The 18,911-nt window shown below is 43.9% G+C and overlaps 1 protein-coding gene across 3 annotated transcripts; it reads right to left on the reverse strand.

The window, feature by feature from the left end:
- Positions 1-2,497: 2,497 nt before the first annotated feature.
- On the reverse strand, positions 2,498-18,647 carry aldh1l2 (aldehyde dehydrogenase 1 family, member L2). 3 transcript variants are annotated; one of them, XR_005205558.1, is made up of 24 exons: positions 18,421-18,647; positions 15,771-15,915; positions 13,558-13,792; positions 10,414-10,579; positions 10,165-10,266; positions 8,287-8,376; positions 7,994-8,128; positions 7,697-7,822; positions 7,472-7,563; positions 6,721-6,868; positions 6,485-6,604; positions 6,274-6,401; positions 5,813-5,963; positions 5,655-5,725; positions 5,461-5,566; positions 5,256-5,343; positions 4,650-4,743; positions 4,470-4,569; positions 4,247-4,345; positions 3,989-4,154; positions 3,743-3,848; positions 3,446-3,645; positions 3,055-3,168; positions 2,498-3,018 (listed from the first exon to the last, which is right to left on the reverse strand). XR_005205558.1 is itself a non-coding variant. In XM_037760729.1 (23 exons), the coding sequence occupies exons 1-23, from the start codon at positions 18,466-18,468 to the stop codon at positions 3,113-3,115; spliced, it is 2,772 nt and encodes a 923-aa protein (XP_037616657.1). In that variant the 5' UTR covers positions 18,469-18,647; the 3' UTR covers positions 2,498-3,112. The 3 variants fall into 3 exon arrangements, 1 of the variants encoding a protein (XP_037616657.1); XR_005205559.1 differs by having other exon boundaries at positions 2,498-2,982; positions 3,045-3,168; XM_037760729.1 differs by having other exon boundaries at positions 2,498-3,168.
- Positions 18,648-18,911: the final 264 nt, after the last annotated feature.

The following is an 18,911-nucleotide window of genomic DNA, read 5'->3' on the forward strand; positions in this document are numbered from 1 at the left end:
AGATGTGCCGAGGCTTTTCAGGTCAATCTGATGTTATCTATGTTGATCCAGTTCATTTGCTTGCAACTGCAGAAGGTTGTGTTTGCGTGCCAATTTATTTCATTAATGGATGGATGGATGGATCAAACTAGAGACCTAGAGCATTCAGAGGATGGATGGATCAAACTAGAGACCTAGAGCATTCAGAGGATGGATGGATCAGACTAGAGACCTAGAGCATTCAGAGGATGGATGGATCAAACTAGAGACCTAGAGCATTCAGAGGATGGATGGATCAGACTAGAGACCTAGAGCATTCAGAGGATGGATGGATCAAACTAGAGACCTAGAGCATTCAGAGGATGGATGGATCAGACTAGAGACCTAGAGCATTCAGAGGATGGATGGATCAAACTAGAGACCTAGAGCATTCAGAGGATGGATGGATCAAACTAGAGACCTAGAGCATTCAGAGGATGGATGGATCAGACTAGAGACCTAGAGCATTCAGAGGATGGATGGATCAAACTAGAGACCTAGAGCATTCAGAGGATGGATGGATCAAACTAGAGACCTAGAGCATTCAGAGGATGGATGGATCAGACTAGAGACCTAGAGCATTCAGAGGATGGATGGATCAAACTAGAGACCTAGAGCATTCAGAGGATGGATGGATCAAACTAGAGACCTAGAGCATTCAGAGGATGGATGGATCAAACTAGAGACCTAGAGCATTCAGAGGATGGATGGATCAAACTAGAGACCTAGAGCATTCAGAGGATGGATGGATCAGACTAGAGACCTAGAGCATTCAGAGGATGGATGGATCAAACTAGAGACCTAGAGCATTCAGAGGATGGATGGATCAAACTAGAGACCTAGAGCATTCAGAGGATGGATGGATCAGACTAGAGACCTAGAGCATTCAGAGGATGGATGGATCAAACTAGAGACCTAGAGCATTCAGAGGATGGATGGATCAAACTAGAGACCTAGAGCATTCAGAGGATGGATGGATCAAACTAGAGACCTAGAGCATTCAGAGGATGGATGGATCAAACTAGAGACCTAGAGCATTCAGAGGATGGATGGATCAAACTAGAGACCTAGAGCATTCAGAGGTGCACAGTGCTGAGCTGCATGGAAAGAGTCATGAGTGACAGCAGCGTTACACAGTCAAATTCAAATCAAAGTTTATTCACCGTTGTATGACATTACTGTTCATTGAGGGGACAGATCTCACCTTTTACACAAAAGATTGAGAGTAAGAAATAAAACACTTTCTTCTTAGCCCTTGTTTCCTTTATGCTGATAACGTAGGACAGATTAGAAAACTAATTTCACAACTTCTTCACTTCCGTGATGCATAAAAACATCTGGCTGGTGTGTCTTTAACCAATATAATATATATAGTGTTATAACGCACAGTCTTCCTCTGTCTGACAAAAATAGATCAAATAGTCCTTTTCCCTCTGTGGTTAAGAAATATTTACAAAAAGAAGTCAAATCTAACAAAGGGAAGAGAGTGAATGGTTGGACAGACAGCTGTGAGGACACGATGTAAACATCTGGAGAGAGAATATAAACGGCTCAGCACAGCTCGATGTAGTGACGATTAAATACTGATCAAAGGTGAACCATTTGAAACATGCCTGAGACAGTTAATCCATCACAATGAACTATTTCTTTTACTATTTATTGTAAAAATACGACGGAGTATCAGGGCCACATAGAGGAAAAACAAATAATCTGAGATTTTGATAAATATAGTCATAAGTTTATGAGAATAAAAGTCAACCTGGGGGAAATTGCCTCTTTTGTGGAGGAAGAAATTACTTTTTTTCTCGTAATATTATGACTTTATTCTTGAAATCTCAGATTTGTTTCCCCCTCAATGTGGTCCTGATACTCTGTCATAAAAAAAATACATTGTTATCATATGGTAATGTGAAGCTGCGAGCAGTATCTGCTCTGAAAACACTTTCTTGCAACAATTTTAATGCAACGAACGACTAAAGTGGCGTTGGTTTCCTCATGACAGCTGGTGAATGTGATGCTATGAAGCAGCTAAATGTCAAATACTGGATGTCACAGCTGTGTGCCAATCACTTTATTAATTAAAACATTTTAATAACCAAAAATTAGGGCTTTCAATGCGATAACGCGTCAGCACACTGACACACTGACAGCTGTTGTTGCCTGTTGGGCTGCAGTTTGCCATGTTATCATTGGAGCATATTGTTTTATGCTAAATGGTTTCTGGATCAATATCTGTCATTGTTTTGTGTTGTTAATTGATTTACAATAATAAATATAAACATACATTTGCAAAGCATTATTGAGTATTAAATACTTGACATTTCCCTTTAAGGTTCATTTTGAACAGATAAAAAATGTGCGATTAATTAAATATTGAATGGATTGACAGCCCTAGAATGACTAAATGTTAACTGTTATGGATTACCTGTCGGAACCAAGTTTCAAGTCTGTCTGAAGAAAAGTCTCACTTATAAGTAGGATTCTAAAAGTATTTACCAACTTGCTTTTGGCGGTGGTGAAGTCGCTCCTCATTAAGACTTTAATCAATTAGAATAAAACAGAGTCAACGATCCCTTCTTTCACTGCTACCTATTTGTTTTGATGTGAGTGTGAACATTCATTCTTCACCCTGGAAATACACCAGTAGTCTCACATAATAATAATAATACTCTGGAGATCTTGTTGCTGACCTTGAAACGGTGAAACTAGTGGGAACCAGCTCGGCTCTCATCAGGCGTCCGACTCTGGGTTTTATGTGTAGATACACACAGACGGGTATCAAACACGTACGAGTTCATGATGTGAAGCTTTGTTTTTAACGAAGAAAGTCAGGCACGTTTTCCAAACTGTGGCTCTCCTCTCATTCATCCAGTACACACTCCACTCACACACTCACACATTCACACATTCACACACACTGTCCAGAAGCAGAGCTGAATGGAGCTGGATGTCTGACTGAAGCTGGATGTCTGACTGAAGCTGGATGTCTGACTGAAGCTGGATGTCTGACTGAAGCTGGATGTCTGACTGAAGCAGACAGACAGACAGGAGTCCCTTCCTATTCAGATGTGGGTCAGAGTTCGTTCGCAGAGTCTCAGTACTCCACAGTCACTGCTTTGGTCTTGAGGTATTCCAAGAGAGCGTCCTCTCCTGTGGACCAACAACAACACAACATCATTCACTGGACCGAGTTGTTAACGCTTCAGAAATTAAACAACCGTTTCTATAAGTTGAGTTGTAATTCTTACAACTAGTGAACTGGCCTTTATGTGTAAAATCAGCAGGTTCCCCTTTATCTCAATCAATATATCAATGACTGTACAAATGTTCAATCAAAGTAAGAACATTCAAAACACTAAAACACAACTTTCTGCTAAACGACCTATCCATGTGATGACCTTCATGTCGGTTCTGTGTCTCTACTCACCGAGGTCTTTGCCGAAGCCGGACTGTTTGAAGCCTCCAAAAGGTGAAGCCACGTCGGTCTTGTTGTAGGTGTTGACGAACACCGTTCCGGCGTCCAGCCGCTCGCTCACGTACATGGCCTTGTTGATGTCGCGGGTGAACACGCCCGACGCCAGGCCGTACTCCGTGTCGTTGGCTCTCTGCAGCACGCCGTCCACGTCGCTGTGGTTTGGAAGAGAGGACACCGGTTAGCGACTGAAATTGCACTCCAGTGCTGCTGCCGCAGCTCCAGCGAGATAACTTTTACTTCATGACTCACCCGTTTTTGAACTTGGACACCACCATGACGGGGCCGAAGGACTCCTCTTTGGCGATGAACATGTGGTCCTCCACGTCAGTGAACACGGTGGGCTCCATGAAATAACCTGAGGGAAAATGGACATATTAATTATTCACTAATGCAAACATTGATGCTAAAGCTTCTGACGAGTCCCTTCAGCTCCAGACAGTGTGCTGCTGGTCATCAGGTGTAGCAGCCAGTTGTGCCTCGGTGTGTTTATCGTACCTGGCCTGTCCACCTGTTTGCCTCCGTACACCAGCGTAGCTCCCTCCTTCAGTCCGACCTCGCAGTACTCCAGCAGCTTGTCCATGTGGGCTTTGTGGTTCTGCGGGCCGTGGTCCGTGGAGCGATCCAGCGGGTCTCCCACCTTCATCTTCTTCAGCTCCTCCACCTCAGAGGGGAAGGGGGAGAAATGGAGGCTTAATGATGCTGTTTTTGTTATAAATTAAAGGAGGGCTGCATCAGTGATTTGGGCTCACTCACCACTCGGTTGATGAACTCATCGTGGATGGACTCCTCCACAAACAGACGTCCGGCAGCGATGCAGTTCTCCCCCTTGTTGAAGTACACAGAGCTCATCCCCTGTGGAGCAGCAGACACACAAACACAGATACAGAGTCAAGAGCATGATGTCATAAATGCATTAAATGAAGGTACAAGTCTTTCCTCCAGTATGCTCCCACCCCTCCCTCGCTCTCTCTCTCACCATGCGAACAGCCTTGTCCATGTCACAGTCGCTGAAGATGATGAGAGGCGACTTCCCTCCCAGCTCCAGAGAAACCTTCTTCAGGTTACTGAGCGCACAGCTGCAACAGGAAGTCACAGTTAAACATGTTCTACAACGGTTACATCAACTGAGCAGTGAGTGTGTCGGGTCGTACTCTACCTCTTCATGATCTGTTTGCCGATAGGCGTGGAGCCGGTGAAGCCCAGCTTACGGATGTCCGGGTGGTCGGACAAACGCTGTCCCACCATCCCACCTGGAGGAGAGAACCGAGGCAGAAGAATGATGTTAGGAGTTTCTAACTCTGCTTCAGTGTTTCCTTTTCTGTTTCCGTCAACATGATGCGTCCCAGAGGAGAACACAGTGTGAGGTATCTTAGGTATCTAAGGTTGGCTGTATCAGGGTGACGTTACTGTAGATCCTCCTATTGTCAACAAAACCCATAAAAAGACTCAAACCAACTGCGTATAAAGTTGGAGGCCTTTGCACACCAAATATTTTTGTCTTTGAAATCGTCGCACGTTTAAAAATAAGAACGACTTCCATCTCGATCTTTTTGTTTCTTGTAAAATAACTGTGCAGGATTCACACCAGCAGACTGAGAAACAGTTTCCCCAGGCCATCAGACTGTTAAACAGGTAACTCATACGACTCTCTCTCTCACATAAAGTGCAATAAACAAGTGCAATACTTCAATCAATGCAATATGTGCAATATAAAAAAATTTAAAGTCTGTGTGGATCCTGTATTTCTTCATGTGTTCATTACCTGAGCCTGGCAAAATGTTGATGACTCCTTTAGGAATGCCGGCTTTCACCGACAGCTCAGCAAACTTCAGCGCCGTCAACGGAGTGACCTGTAGATATAGGAAAGAATATCTGTCACTCGGTCCAGAATATTCCGCTGAAGAAGCATCACCAAGCTGTTATTTTAGAACGATATAAAAGGAGAGTGTGTGTTCGGTGTAGTTCACCTGTGCGGGTTTAAGAACGAGCGTGTTCCCCGCTGCGAGGCAGGCGGCGCTCTTCCACGCCAGCATCATGAGAGGATAGTTCCACGGGATGATGATGGCACACACACTGACACAGAAATAACACACAGAGCACTCAGTAAAACACTCTCAGTAAATGTTCAGATATAAAGCAGCGTTTGGTTCAGAGCGTTTACCCCAGAGGCTCTCTCCTGGTGAAGGTCAGGTTGCGGTTGGGTCTGGCTTGGTTGATGGGGATGGTCTTACCCTGCAGCAAAGAAACCACGTGAGACTTCGGTGTTATAGTCAGTGTTGAGTTTCTATAAACCTGGTGTGTGTGTGTGTGTTAACCTACGTGGATCTTGTCACACCAGCCGGCGAAGTATCTGAAGGTCTGGATGGACATGCCGACGTGCGTCTTGAGGGCCAGCGTGTACACGGCTCCCGAGTCGATGGACTCGATGGTGGCCAGCTCCTCCTGGTGCTCCTCCATCAGGTCTGCAACTCTGGAGGGAGGAAGGAGGAGGTCAGAGGGGACAGAGTTCTGAGGGGGGGGTTTCAAATGTCGGGTAAGTACGGAAGCCCTGAGAGGCAAGTGAGACTTATGACTGGAGAACAGGTTAAAAATAATTATGACTTTATTCTTGTAATATTACGACTGTATTCTGGAAATCTCTCAGATTTTTGTTTCCCTCAATGTGGCCTTAATACTCCGTCGTAGTTTGTCAGTGTGTTTCCAGTCTTGGTGAATCTGGACCTGAGTGTTTTGTTCTGATCATGTAGTCCCCCCGTCGTCCTCTAGGTGAAGCTACTCACCTGTACAGCAGACTCCCTCTGTCTCTGGGGTTCATCCTGCCCCAGGGTCCGTTATAAAAAGCTTCTTTGGCGGCGGCCACGGCCCGGTCCACATCCCCCACCGAGCAGAAGGACACCTTACAGATCACCTGGTGGAGGACGGAACGGTCTGATAATTAATACGAGAACAAACCTTGTGATTCATACGACAGCATGTTCATGTGTGACTCACCGATCCGTCGGCAGGGTTGATGGTGTCGTAGGTTTTGCCGTTTTCTGCGTCCTCAAACTGGCCGTTGATGAAACACTGGTTGGGCATCTTCACCGTCATGTTGTTCACGTCTTTGGTTGCCTGGATACAAAACAACAGGAACAGTACAACAATCACAAATCAACCACAAACACCGACCTTTAAACATCTTAAAATATAATGTGTGATGAAAAATCTAGAGACGATCTGAGACTCACATAGTCGATGACCTGCTCCTCCTCCTGGTCCTCCCCTCGCAGCTTGCGGACGAACATCTGGATGAAGTCCTGGAAGGTGGTGGCCATGTACACGTCCTCGCTCTGCAGCTGGACGCCGGCGCACTTCTGCTTCACCTCCTCCACCAGCCTGCCTCAAGAGATGGAGACGACATCAGCGTTTCATCAGCGCTTTTACACCCAATTCACACCAGACAGCGGCGAAGTGAGGCTTCACCGTATTCATTCGTGTTTCAGGCGGGAAGAAAACAACGTGGTCACCATGTGACAAGAGTCACAGGATCTGTTTAGTGATTGGGTATTCTCTAATAGTTAAACTTTTCTAGTTAAACTTCTAGTTTGGCCGCAATTCGGTGGAACTTTTCGTAGACATTGCATGGCAGCACGCCGCAGGCCGCACTTCAACGCAGGCCGCACTTTGCCGCTGCTCTGGTGTTTATTCGGCGTTAGAGTGGTGAGGGGTCTCTTTTACACGGTAGTTTCTGTAGGATCGTAAAGGCTTTATAATAATTTATGGGTTTAGATTTGTTTATTTTGTCTGACTTTTTTTAAGACGAATTTGCGATTAATTACATCGTTATACTGAGGATATTATACGTTTATTTTGGTTCCTTTTTGTTGGACTTCAAAAGATGGTGACGTACAGTGAGATATGATTGGATTTCAGATGTGACTTTAACTGACTAACTCTGGTCAAACATAATGAATCTCTTCTGACTGATCTCTCTCTCACCTGACCACATCCATGGAGGCGGCTCCGGACTTGAAGAAGTCCGTGGCGTCCTCGACGGCCGGGACGTTGCTGAGGATGCCCTTCCAGATGTTCTGGGATGAATCAAAGCATTCTCAATCAGCAACAGTGTCTCGGGTCAAACACCAGGTTAAACAGAAGGTTGAGGTGAACAACGTCCTGCACGGCCCACAATCAGATCAACACCGTCCACTAACAGTAACTAACCCTGATCTCCTCGGCCATCTTCTTCTCATCATCAGTCAGCTCCACGCTGGAGCTTTCACCAGAGGAGAAGTATTTAGAGGCAGGGATCATCTTCCCATCTTCAAACTGCAGGTTCTTCACCAGGAGCTGAGGACCGAACACACAACGGATCAAACACAGAGCGGATCAAACACAGGGACTCCAGCTGGCAGCGTTAAACCTGCTGTGTCTGAGTGCAGCAGACGGACGGCCAACAGCTCAACGTCTGTTTGCTCTGAATATTTGTTTTGTAGTAGAACAGACGACAGAGAGACTCACAGCTTTCCCGTCGGTTCCGTACAGCACGAGGCCGTTCTTGGTGACCAGGCCGGGCTGGGACGCCCCTTCCATCTCCAGGGGCTGACCGGCCGGTACCGACCCCCCCAGCATGGACGAGCCGTACAGGGTCACGACCTGAGGAAGAACAGACAGAGAGGCAGTTAAAAACAGGTATTTAGGATCTCTATCAGCCATCCAACTCTGACCTCCGTCTGACCTCAACAATAGACAGTGTGCGTGTGTGTGTGTGTGTGTGTGTGTGTGTGTGTGTGTGTGTGTTCCAGGAAACACACCTGACCACCAATGACGGCGGAGGCACCGGGGACTTTGTCATGGCCGCGGATCCAGTTGTGGATGGCCTCAGCCGGTTGGGCCAGGTTGACCTGAGGGACAGAAAGACATTGCTCACGGTGCCGGGTTCATTTCTCCAGAACAACCAGGTCACCTTCATTTCTGAGAATGAGAGGGAAGCCCAACAGCTGGCCGCCACTAGCTGAGCGACACGTGGAAAAGAAACGATGCTGGAGAGCTCTAAGAATAGACCAGACAACCAGACCCAACATGCCAGCAACGTGGCTCCGAGTGGCAAATCAGAGAGCAGCCAAGATCAGCCCCTCCTCTGACTTTCCTCCTGTCAGATAAACCACGACCACTCAGGCTTACAGGACTGGCCCTGAGCAACATGTCGGTTAACAGTAGATTTCCACACTATCGTCTGAATTAAGGTGTGGTTGAACTGAGCAGCTGTTTCTCTATGTAAAAAACAACACATTTCACTAAAAACTTATTATTTAAAGAGTGATTTAACACCTAATTTTAGTTTGATCACATGCATTCAAACCCGTCTTCACGGTTACCCAACGACCACTCACACCCCCCCCCCCCCTTACAGCTACAGTGTCCCTCTTAACTGTCTCCCTGACTGTCTCCACCAGATGCATTTCAGCTGTGCTAAAGCGTCAGTACCCGGTGACAGTCAGCTGCAGAAGCTGCTACAGAACCTCTGTGTGTGTTTTCCATCAGTCTTTGCTGATATAACAGAGTGAAAAGAGATAAAAAAAAAAAGGTTGTTAGGTGCAGGAGCAAAGCAATGGAGCAAAACATGTTGTAGACACCTGAACACAATCTACATCAAGGGTACGCTATATTTAGAACATTACTATACTAAACCAGGACTTTTTACGACATACTATCTTTTAAAAAAAAAAAATTTGATATACTATATTATAACTTTTTTTTTTTTTTTTTTACTTTTTTTCCACATACTATATTATGACTTTTTAATTTTTTTTCTTTCTTCTACATATTATACTACGACAATCTTTTTAAAAAAAATGTCCACATACTATAATATGAATTTTTTACTTTTTTCAATATAATATATTATGACTTTCTTTTTAAATTTTTTTTTACACATACCATATTATGACTTTTTTAAATTTATTTTTTACTTTTTTCTACATACTATAATATTATTTATTTTTTTACTTTTTTCCGAATACTATATGATTATTTTCTTTTTATACTTTTTTACACATACTATATCATGACTTTTTTATGACTTTTTTGGACTAACAAAGTCACACAATAACACAAACAAACTGTGAGAGGCAGCGGTAGACCAGCAACTCCTATGTTCTTCGAGTTAAAATTACTGTTTTGTTAATGGAGTCTGGTGGCTTTCAAGAGAACAGAGATGAAGGCTTCAGTTCCTAACAGAAAGGGCTGTCTGACGGCGAGGTAAAGAGGTGAACATATTCTAAATATAGCGTACACTTAAACTGATATTGATTTTTTTTAGGTGCCTACAGCAGTACATCGCTTTGCTCCCGTGCTGCTACTCCTGTCTGTTTCTCCAAACTCCATCTACTGTAGGTAATACACTGACTATGGAGAAGGACCTCTTACAGCCACACTGAGATACATCTGAACTATCCCTTTAAGTTACTCTTTAAAACTGTGCACCAGTAATACTTATTGAAATACCGACAGCACTCCTCTAAAAGAGCCAACGTACAAGACAGGGTCTGAATATCAGGAGGAAATGCAGGAGCCCCTTTAAGGCCCAGTCGGTGCTCCAGCCTGAATGAACGACAGAGTGCCACAGCTTATTCATATCACATGATAAAGGATCTGACTTTGGGCCGCTGCCTGGGAGTGACGCCTCTCACCTTGGCGTTGGACTTCTTCTGAATGCCTTCGTAAGTCGCTCCTTCCTCTGACTGGGGGATTCTGGGGGCCTTTCCATCAGCAATGAGCTGCACCGACTTCACCTGCACCGGGGAACAGAGGGAGGGGAGGGGGACACCTCAGTCTGAAAACATGTCTCCACTCAATGTGAAAAAGGTTGTGTATAAATGCATGCTGGATTACACTCCTTATGTGATCAAAAGGAGTAATATGAACGCCCAGGTGGTTACCATGGCCTTGATGCCCTCTGGGAAGAGGAAGCGGTTGTAGAGCGTGTCCACGGTGTCGTTGGGCTCCACAGGACACTCCTTCTGCAGCAGGATGGGTCCGGTGTCCAGCCCGTCGTCGGCCCAGAACACTGAGAATCCGGCTTTCTTATCGCCGTGGATCAGGGTCCTGGTGTCACACACACACACACACACAAACACACACACAGAGAGAGAAATAAGCCAACCTTGGAGCGGTGCCATAACACACTTAAGATATAAGATATAAAGTAGAACCATAAAGCTGACCACATGGAGCAGGTTCAGATAAAGAGAAGATAACAGCTGATTGCACCGGCAGGGAACGAGACTGTTGGTGAGACCAACAAGCCGTCTACCGTCGGTTCATTTATATAATCCAGAACTTTATTAAGGCTTATGGCAAGAGAATTTAGAATATATTAGTTTGACTGGATTCATAATTATAGATAGCTAAGTCAAAATATAAATTTAAGATATATATGCTCTAATTATATTGTGTAGTAAGACTCAAATTACTTTTCCATTACGTCTGCAAATGGTGTTAGCCCTGTAACAGACAAGTGACCGGTCCATGGTGCACCCTGGCTCTCTCCCAATGCATGATGGGATAGCTCTCCAGGCCCCCACGACCATAAAAAGGATAAGCATCAGTTTAGAAACTGGATGGATGGAGCCTTTAAAGGTCCCATATCGTGCTCATTGTCAGGTTCATTCTTGTATTTTGTGTTTCTACTAGAACATGTTTACATGCTGCAATGTTAAAAAATAACTTTATTTTCCTCATCCTGTCTGTCTGACTATACCTGTATTCACCCTCTGTCTGAAACGCTCCGTTTTAGTGCATTTCAACGGAATTGCAACAGAATTGCGTTGCTAGGCAACAGTTTGGGTCCATGTTTACTTCCTGTCAGCTGATGTTAATCACATACACTGCAACAGGAAATAAACTGGGACACATTTAGAATGTTTAAAACCGTGTAACGGTCTAAATATTGTATATTTGTGACATCACAAAGGGACAGAAATCCTACGCTAGCTGCCCCCCCCCCCCCCCCCCCCATCTCCTCATCTAACTCTGGGATAGAAAAAATAAATATATTTCCCAAGATGTCCCACTATTCCCTCTGATTATCAATGACTTTATTTACTTTTATTAAAATAGTGACATTTAGAAAAGTTGTGTTTTTAACAGTTGAATATAAGCGGAAGCTATTCATTGACACCCGGTGATAACAGAAACAGAGCGATAGTAAAGGGTGGAGAACAGACGGACTAGCAGGAGGGAGAGATAAGAACAACCGGCCAGGACGTCAGAGTCAGAGAGAACTGGTTTAAACCTCCTGCTGCACAAACAGATAGCAGCCAACCCTCCTCTACCTCCAGCCTGACCTGGAGAACACAGAGGACGAAGGGCCGCTGAAGGAGGCCGGGTGAACCTTTAGCCTTTTAGTTGTTCTGAAGAACCTACAGGAGCCTACAGAAACCTACAACACCGGCCACTGTAGCCACACATGTATGGAGGACGGAACCTGCCAAAATCAAAAATAAATAAATAAATGACTACATAAATAAATAAATAAATAAATAAATACATACATAAATAAATGAATGAATAAAAATGCCATTAAATGTAGCAAAAATATTATTAAAAATAAAGTAAATTAATTGATGTGACATGCATTGATATTTCTGTTTTAATTTTTAATTTGCTTCTTTATTTATTTATCTTTGTATTAATTCACTAATTCATTTACTCTTCTGATTAATTATTTATTTTAATTATTTTTTTACATTTATTTTTTTATTCATTTTGTATTTATCTATTTATTTATTTCTGCAAGAAATAATATTAAATATAAATGTAGCCATTAATTAATCGATAAAATGTGACATAAATTGATATTTCTGTTTTAATTTGCCTCGTTATTTATTCATTTACTTATCTTTGTATTAATTCCCTTACTTATTTACTATTCTGTTTTATTTCTTCATGTAGTTATTTGTATACATTTTTAAATATATTTATTTTTTTGCATTCATTTTTAATTTATTTATTTTGCATTGTTTTTTTATTTATTTATTTTTGTAATTTATTTTATATATATTTTTGAATGTATTTATTTATGAATTTATTTATTTATGCACAATTTTCCCTTTGCATTTCACCCCTTATTTATTTCCCCAAATGTATTTCTTTCTTTATACATTTCTTTGCACATTTTTTAAATGTATTTCTACCTCATTATGCAAATGAAGGGGCTGTCACTCAACGTAGATAAAGATAAATAATAAGTTAAATAATTATCATAATCATTCCCTTAACACACATCACATTTTAGAGTAAACTGATGATGGATAAAACCATGGATGGTATAACAGGAGTACGCTTGGGAACTGCAGTATAGTCAGTATAGTTTTGACCTTCAGGTCGTCACTTCATCTGAACTTCTGAACAACGACGAGAGACGCAGTTTACCGGACCGTTCTCTGTTAATGTTCACATTTAAAGTTAATGTTACAGCGGAGGTGCATCCTTCTGACGTCAACACTGTGGTCACTCCGACTAAAAGAAAAGAATATTTCCAGACTGATGATGATCTGAAGATGAGTTCATCAAAGATGCTTCAGCTGTTTCTATATATTTGCAGATTTACGGTGTCTTGTAAGCTCATGTGAGCTGATCATACTAATATGCATGACACAATAATAAGATTGTCATTCATTCATTCATTCTGTTAAAGAGCTGCAATCATTACGGTATGAATTACCACCTCATGTTTCCCTGACTGACAGCTACCGCTGCAGGTCTCTCCTCCTCTGCAGTTGTCAGTTAACACAGAAAGCCGGTTGTTTCTTTTGGCGAGCTGCCACTGTCTGCTCACACGCTGCAGAAACTGTCTCTTTTATAATCCCTAGCTTTATGTGTTATCTATTATTACTGAGAGGAACGTGGACGTCACTGTTGTCATTCCTTTACTACCGTGGATCCACGCAGGCAGTGAGCCAAAGTGAGTGATACGTTAACCCCTTTGTTACCCGTCAGTGCACGTCCCATCAGAGCATTACTTGCCAAGATCCCTCTGGTATCAAAAACATTTTATCAACCCTTCCCCTCCTCTTCCTCACCAGTTGATGGCGGAGGCTCCTCTGTGCAGCGGCAGGATGGAGGGGTGGTAGATGATGGAGCCGTGCTTGGGGTCGTCGATGACGTTCATGGGGATGAACTGGGAGCAGAAGGGCATGACGTTGAGCTCGGCGCCGACCGCCTTGTAGGCGTCCACCACCTCCGGGATGGGCTTCCCCTTGACACGCCACCGGGGGAACTTGAACACCGGCGTCCCGTCCTTCTCCGCCGCCACCGCTGGAAGAGAAGAGGAGACAGAAATGAAGTGGATCGGGGATGTTAGGGTTTGTGATCGGGCCTTAACCCCCAAGTGCAACAGTTTGTACATTTTTCTCCTACATTCTTAGAGGAGATACTGGATTTTTGAGGCCGATACTAACATTTGAGAGTTTAAAAACTCGAATAAGTATGTGTTCGATATTTAAATCTACTGTCAGGAGTCAGTCCTGAGGCTGTGGTTATCCTAGAGGTCACCACAGGTCATTTTATACAGTGAAGTCTCACTACAATGAAATGTCTCCTATGGGGACTAAATGTGCATTATGAATTATCACACTATCTTTCCTGTATTGACCTCCTCCACTTGTTGTTGAGGAGGCAGGAATGTGTTTATTACTCAGCGTGAAGGAGGATGACAGGCTGAGGTCAAGAGGCAGCTGCTAGCTGACGGTGATGCTGCTTCCTGGAAACATTGCATCATATCAAAGAGGTATGAGGTCTGATTGTGGACTTTTCACCTCGGAGCTGCATCTCCGGGCCACGCTGGGCCTCCCCCCACCCCGCCCCACGCAGACAATGGAGCCAATCTCCCGCGGCTAACGCAGGATAAAAGCCTGTCTTTGTCCAGGGAGCACTGCAGAGTCAACACGCCTCTACCTCAGATACAGAACGGGCCTCTGATGATGACGACCCGCAGGAGACCCGGATCATCACCGTCAGGCCGTCACATCCAGGATTATCTGACTCATTAGATTTGTGTACAAACCCAAAACATTTGTTGCATTTCTCTGTTATTTCTCATTGTGTAATTAGAAGTGAACCAGAGACAGAAATATGTTGTAAACTCTAGGTGTGTATTTTCTATATAGACTATTAGATATTGAGTTATGACCCAGTCAAAGAGCCTGTTTGTGGCCTGTTGGTGGCCTGTTTGTGGCCTGTTTGTGGCCTGTTTGTGGCCTGTTTGTGGCCTGTTTGTGGCCTGTTCGTGGCCTGTTCGTGGCCTGTTGGTACAGGATTCTGCCTCCGCTGCTGCAGGCCTCCTCTATGTTGGTCCTCATCCAGGTCTACGGCTGCAGACAAACCGCTCCCATCAGTCAGTCATAGCAGACCTGTAATTCCAGCTTTGACTCGTTGGTCCATCGAGACTATCTTTGAGATCTGGAGTGAATGAATGCAAACCTTAATCTGGTTTGGCCGGTCTGAATCAGAGTTCCCTTTTGGTTAGTTTTCTAGTTAGTCTGGTTTGGTTTCACGGTGCAAAGCGGACCAAATAAAGAAGACATTAGCTGAGGGCCGTGTACGAAGGAGCGAATTTATCTTTTTGGTCTCGAGAGCTGCCGCTTCTATGCAAGGAATCACAGACTTTGATGCTGTTGAATCGAATCCCTTCTCCTATAGTTGATGATTTTATAAACATCACTATGTTTGTGGACTTTATTTAGCATATTCTAGATGTTCTCTACGGCCCAGATGACTAGCTAACATCGGACTTCTGCAGAAGTTCACCTCAGTCTTCACCAGAGTTCAATTACTGCGTTCACAACCGCCCAAACGAACCGCACCAGAGTTCAATTAAAATGGACTAAATGTTGGCTTAAGATATTTTTTCTCAGGAGTTGGTGGAGACCAAAACAGAGCTAAAAGAAGAGACTCTATGAGGTGATTATATGTCACTGCTGTGTTTACATCTTGTTCTGCCTCGTCCACGTGGCCATGAGTTCAGACTGACGTTTGTTCTGCTCTGCTTTCCAAACACAAGTAACTGTTGGTATGAGAGGCCAACGTTTATTCCCTTATACTCAGAAAACCTGATATTTTATGCTGTGTCCTGTAACGTTTTCAAATCTACTAGAAAGCACCACAGTTCAAAGGTCAAATGACACCAACAGAACCGAACTGAAGCAATAAACCCTCCTCAACCCAACAGCTCAGTGAAGGACCTGGGAGACGGTAAATGTGCACAGAAAGGTCAGAGAGAAGGGAGTGAACTCACCCAGCGGGTCGGCCTTGCCGTCCTTGTCGGGCACCGTGAACACCCCCACCACCTTGTGGCCCTGCTTCCTCAGGCTGCTGTACACCTCCTGGCCAAACACGCTCTGGCCAATTATAGCTAGTTTCAGCTTATTCTGGTAATAGTTCTGGAAGGAGAGCAAACACACAAACACGTTAGTTAGTTAGAGCTTTATCCAGAGTAAATCTGCAGAACTGGAGAACGCTGGAGGTTCCTGCAGCAGTTTGTGTTATTGGACTCTGATGTCTCTGTGTGATCAGAGAGCTTTTACTCAGCAGAAGAGGACTTTCAGCATTCTCTCCTCAGCTTGCTAGTTTCATAGATGTCGTGGAACCGGTGATGGAAAACCCAAATATTGACAAATCTGAACAGCCGGCAACTGCAGGAGAATGCCTTTAGCTCCGGGGGGCCAGAGGGGCCACAGACACTCTCTTAAAGGGACACTTTGCACATTGCACTACTGTAAACAATATGCAGTCACCCATACAGTATATTCAGCCATATTCTTCTTCATATGTACGTTGGAAAACTCTGGATATTAAAGATGAGAGGGTCGGGAGAAATCTCCGTTTGTCTGTCTCCTCACATCCAGAGTCATCTCTGTACACGTTGTTCCAATGACATGTACGGCTTGGCATTTTGATCTTATTGTTTGAGTTGCTGTTAGTAAATTGACCAAGCAGTCTTTTTAATGTGTAACTTTATATACTTGTGATCATGTGACCTGATGATTTAGGGTAAGATTATTAGTGTTTTCCTTCAATAGTGATGTATGTTTGATGTTCTTTGTTTGACATGTATTTTTCTTCTCTTCTCTTTTTCATGGTGCAATGGATATGTGATGATGTCACTTCCTCACATTTCCCCATAATCATTTTCTATGTAATCAGCAGCAACACTCCCAGTAAACACGTCTGGTTTTATGAGTCTATATCTTCTGGGGTTTCTCTAAATATAAAGAAAGTGCTGCTCTAAAGGAAGGTCAACCCCCGACATTTAATAGACAACATCCTCTATCCTGGAGGAAGACATCCTGACTTGTAGTCCCATATAGAGAGGAGAAGTCCCTCTCCTCTTGGTGGACCACTAGGGGACCTTATTTTGGGAAAAATATATAAATTAGTCAACGACGAGACAAATATTGATCCTGTTTGAGTTGCGCCATGAATCACACATATGACGTTTATCAATTTAAAAGATAATTTGTCGTAGTTTCATTTAGTTTAGTGTGAAACCGCTCAGTGAACTACATCGCTCGTCTGGCATCATATACGTCACCAACAACGCTCATTACTTGCTAGTTAGCTCAGTAACTTATCTACGACCACGCACAAGTGACTGGAGACGAGTGACTGGAGACGGGTGACTCCCTGTCTGGCTGGTCTCAGAACCAGAAAGACCTGTTGCACCAAACAGGTATCGTAGCTTCAGCTAGAGAGAAATCTGATCTCAATCTTATGTGCTAATCTCCGGCCTCGCCTTTTGATTGTCCGCTACGAATACGACTGCAGGGAACTGTGAAGTATCACACACCTTCTTTTATAAAGGGAGCTCATGAATGAAGGAATGCGATACTGGTATCGGGTGTCGGTGCATCTTTTTATATGCAATCAGAACAGTGGGATTTGCATTTGCATCATATAAACTATTAATTAAAAATCAATACACATTATATCGCGATATTTTATTTTTTTTATTCTTACACCCCTCCCCTATCTTGTAGTGTAATGTTTAGCTGTAAAATGAGAAAGTTTGTGACGCCCGCAGCCATGTTGAGATCAAGTTGAGGAAATACCAAGCACCGCCCACCAGCCGGAGCTCAGCCAATAGGAACGCTCTCTCTCTGAACTAACCTGTGATTGGCTAGATGTTTAAAAGCCTGAAAACAGAGCCATGAGGAGCAGCAGAAGTCTCTCTAAGAAGTCTCTCATTACAAAATGCTGAAAGGTTACTCTGGAATTTTTTTTTGCACAATGATGCCAAAAACATTCTGCAGGCTGCAGCTTTAAAAATAGCCTCAGGGCCAATAGTCAACAATAAATCTTTGCTGTGAGTTAAGCTGTTAGCAAACAGAAAGCCCAGCCCAGAGAGTGAGAGTGAGAGGTTCAGCATACATGAAGAGCAGCATGTGTCGAGGAAGGTTTCAGGTTTCTGATGAATGTTAAAATGAATGAACAGGAATGATCCTGTCAAGTGTCAGTGCACGACTGTTACATGCATTCTGCAACGTGCAACATGATGCATTCAAAGCCAACTACAGTAAGCAACAGTAATAATAATGACTGAATGGCTGGATTGTGCTGCTCTCCTCCTGCAGCCTGCAGGATCCGAGCTAAGCTGCTGCACAGAGAGTGTTGGAGCTCACATGCTGATGCAACTCCTCCACATCATGTACAGTAGAGAGGAGGAGGAGGAAGACCAGGACAGTAACGTGGCAAACCGGCACTGACCCACACACACATGCATCTGCAGGATATACACTGTAATGTAGCAGAGAGAGCTGCAGCTCCTCTTCATGTCTCTATTCACCAGCTACATTTGTATCAATGCACAACATGTCTCTATTCAGCAGTATATGTTTGTCTCAATGAGGAAGACTCTGAAGTGTCCCCTTCACTGCATCGGTACTCACTGTGGAGCTGGAGAATCTCCTGCAGACTTGCCTCGCCGTCCACAGCATGATGGAGCTGTTTGATATGTATAAAAATATATTAAAAATGTATTAAAAATAGATCCAGATGGAGTCCTCTCTGCTGCTGCTGCTGCCACACACCTGTCTGCCTGTAGTGTGACTGTGAGTCAGAGGAGTGGAGGTGGCTCGGCTCGGCTCAGCCTGCTTATACCCGACAGACAGACAGACAGACAGACACACACACAGAGGCAGAGAGGGCGACGCAGCGTACGTGCGCGCTCACGCGGTGCTTACTACTGCGCGGTCACGCGGGGATTCATAAAACTCTCTAGTTAGAGCAGGGGTCAGAAGTCAGAGGTCAGATCAGGGGTCAGCGACCTTTACTATCCAGAGAGCTGTTTTAGGCAAAAAAAGAAAAAGAAAAACATGTGATCATTGTGACGAAGGTAACTCAGTTTATAGTCTAAGTATATAGTATACAAGTCTAATGC

Source organism: Sebastes umbrosus, chromosome 23 (assembly GCF_015220745.1).
Source record: "Sebastes umbrosus isolate fSebUmb1 chromosome 23, fSebUmb1.pri, whole genome shotgun sequence".
NCBI lineage: Eukaryota > Metazoa > Chordata > Actinopteri > Perciformes > Sebastidae > Sebastes > Sebastes umbrosus.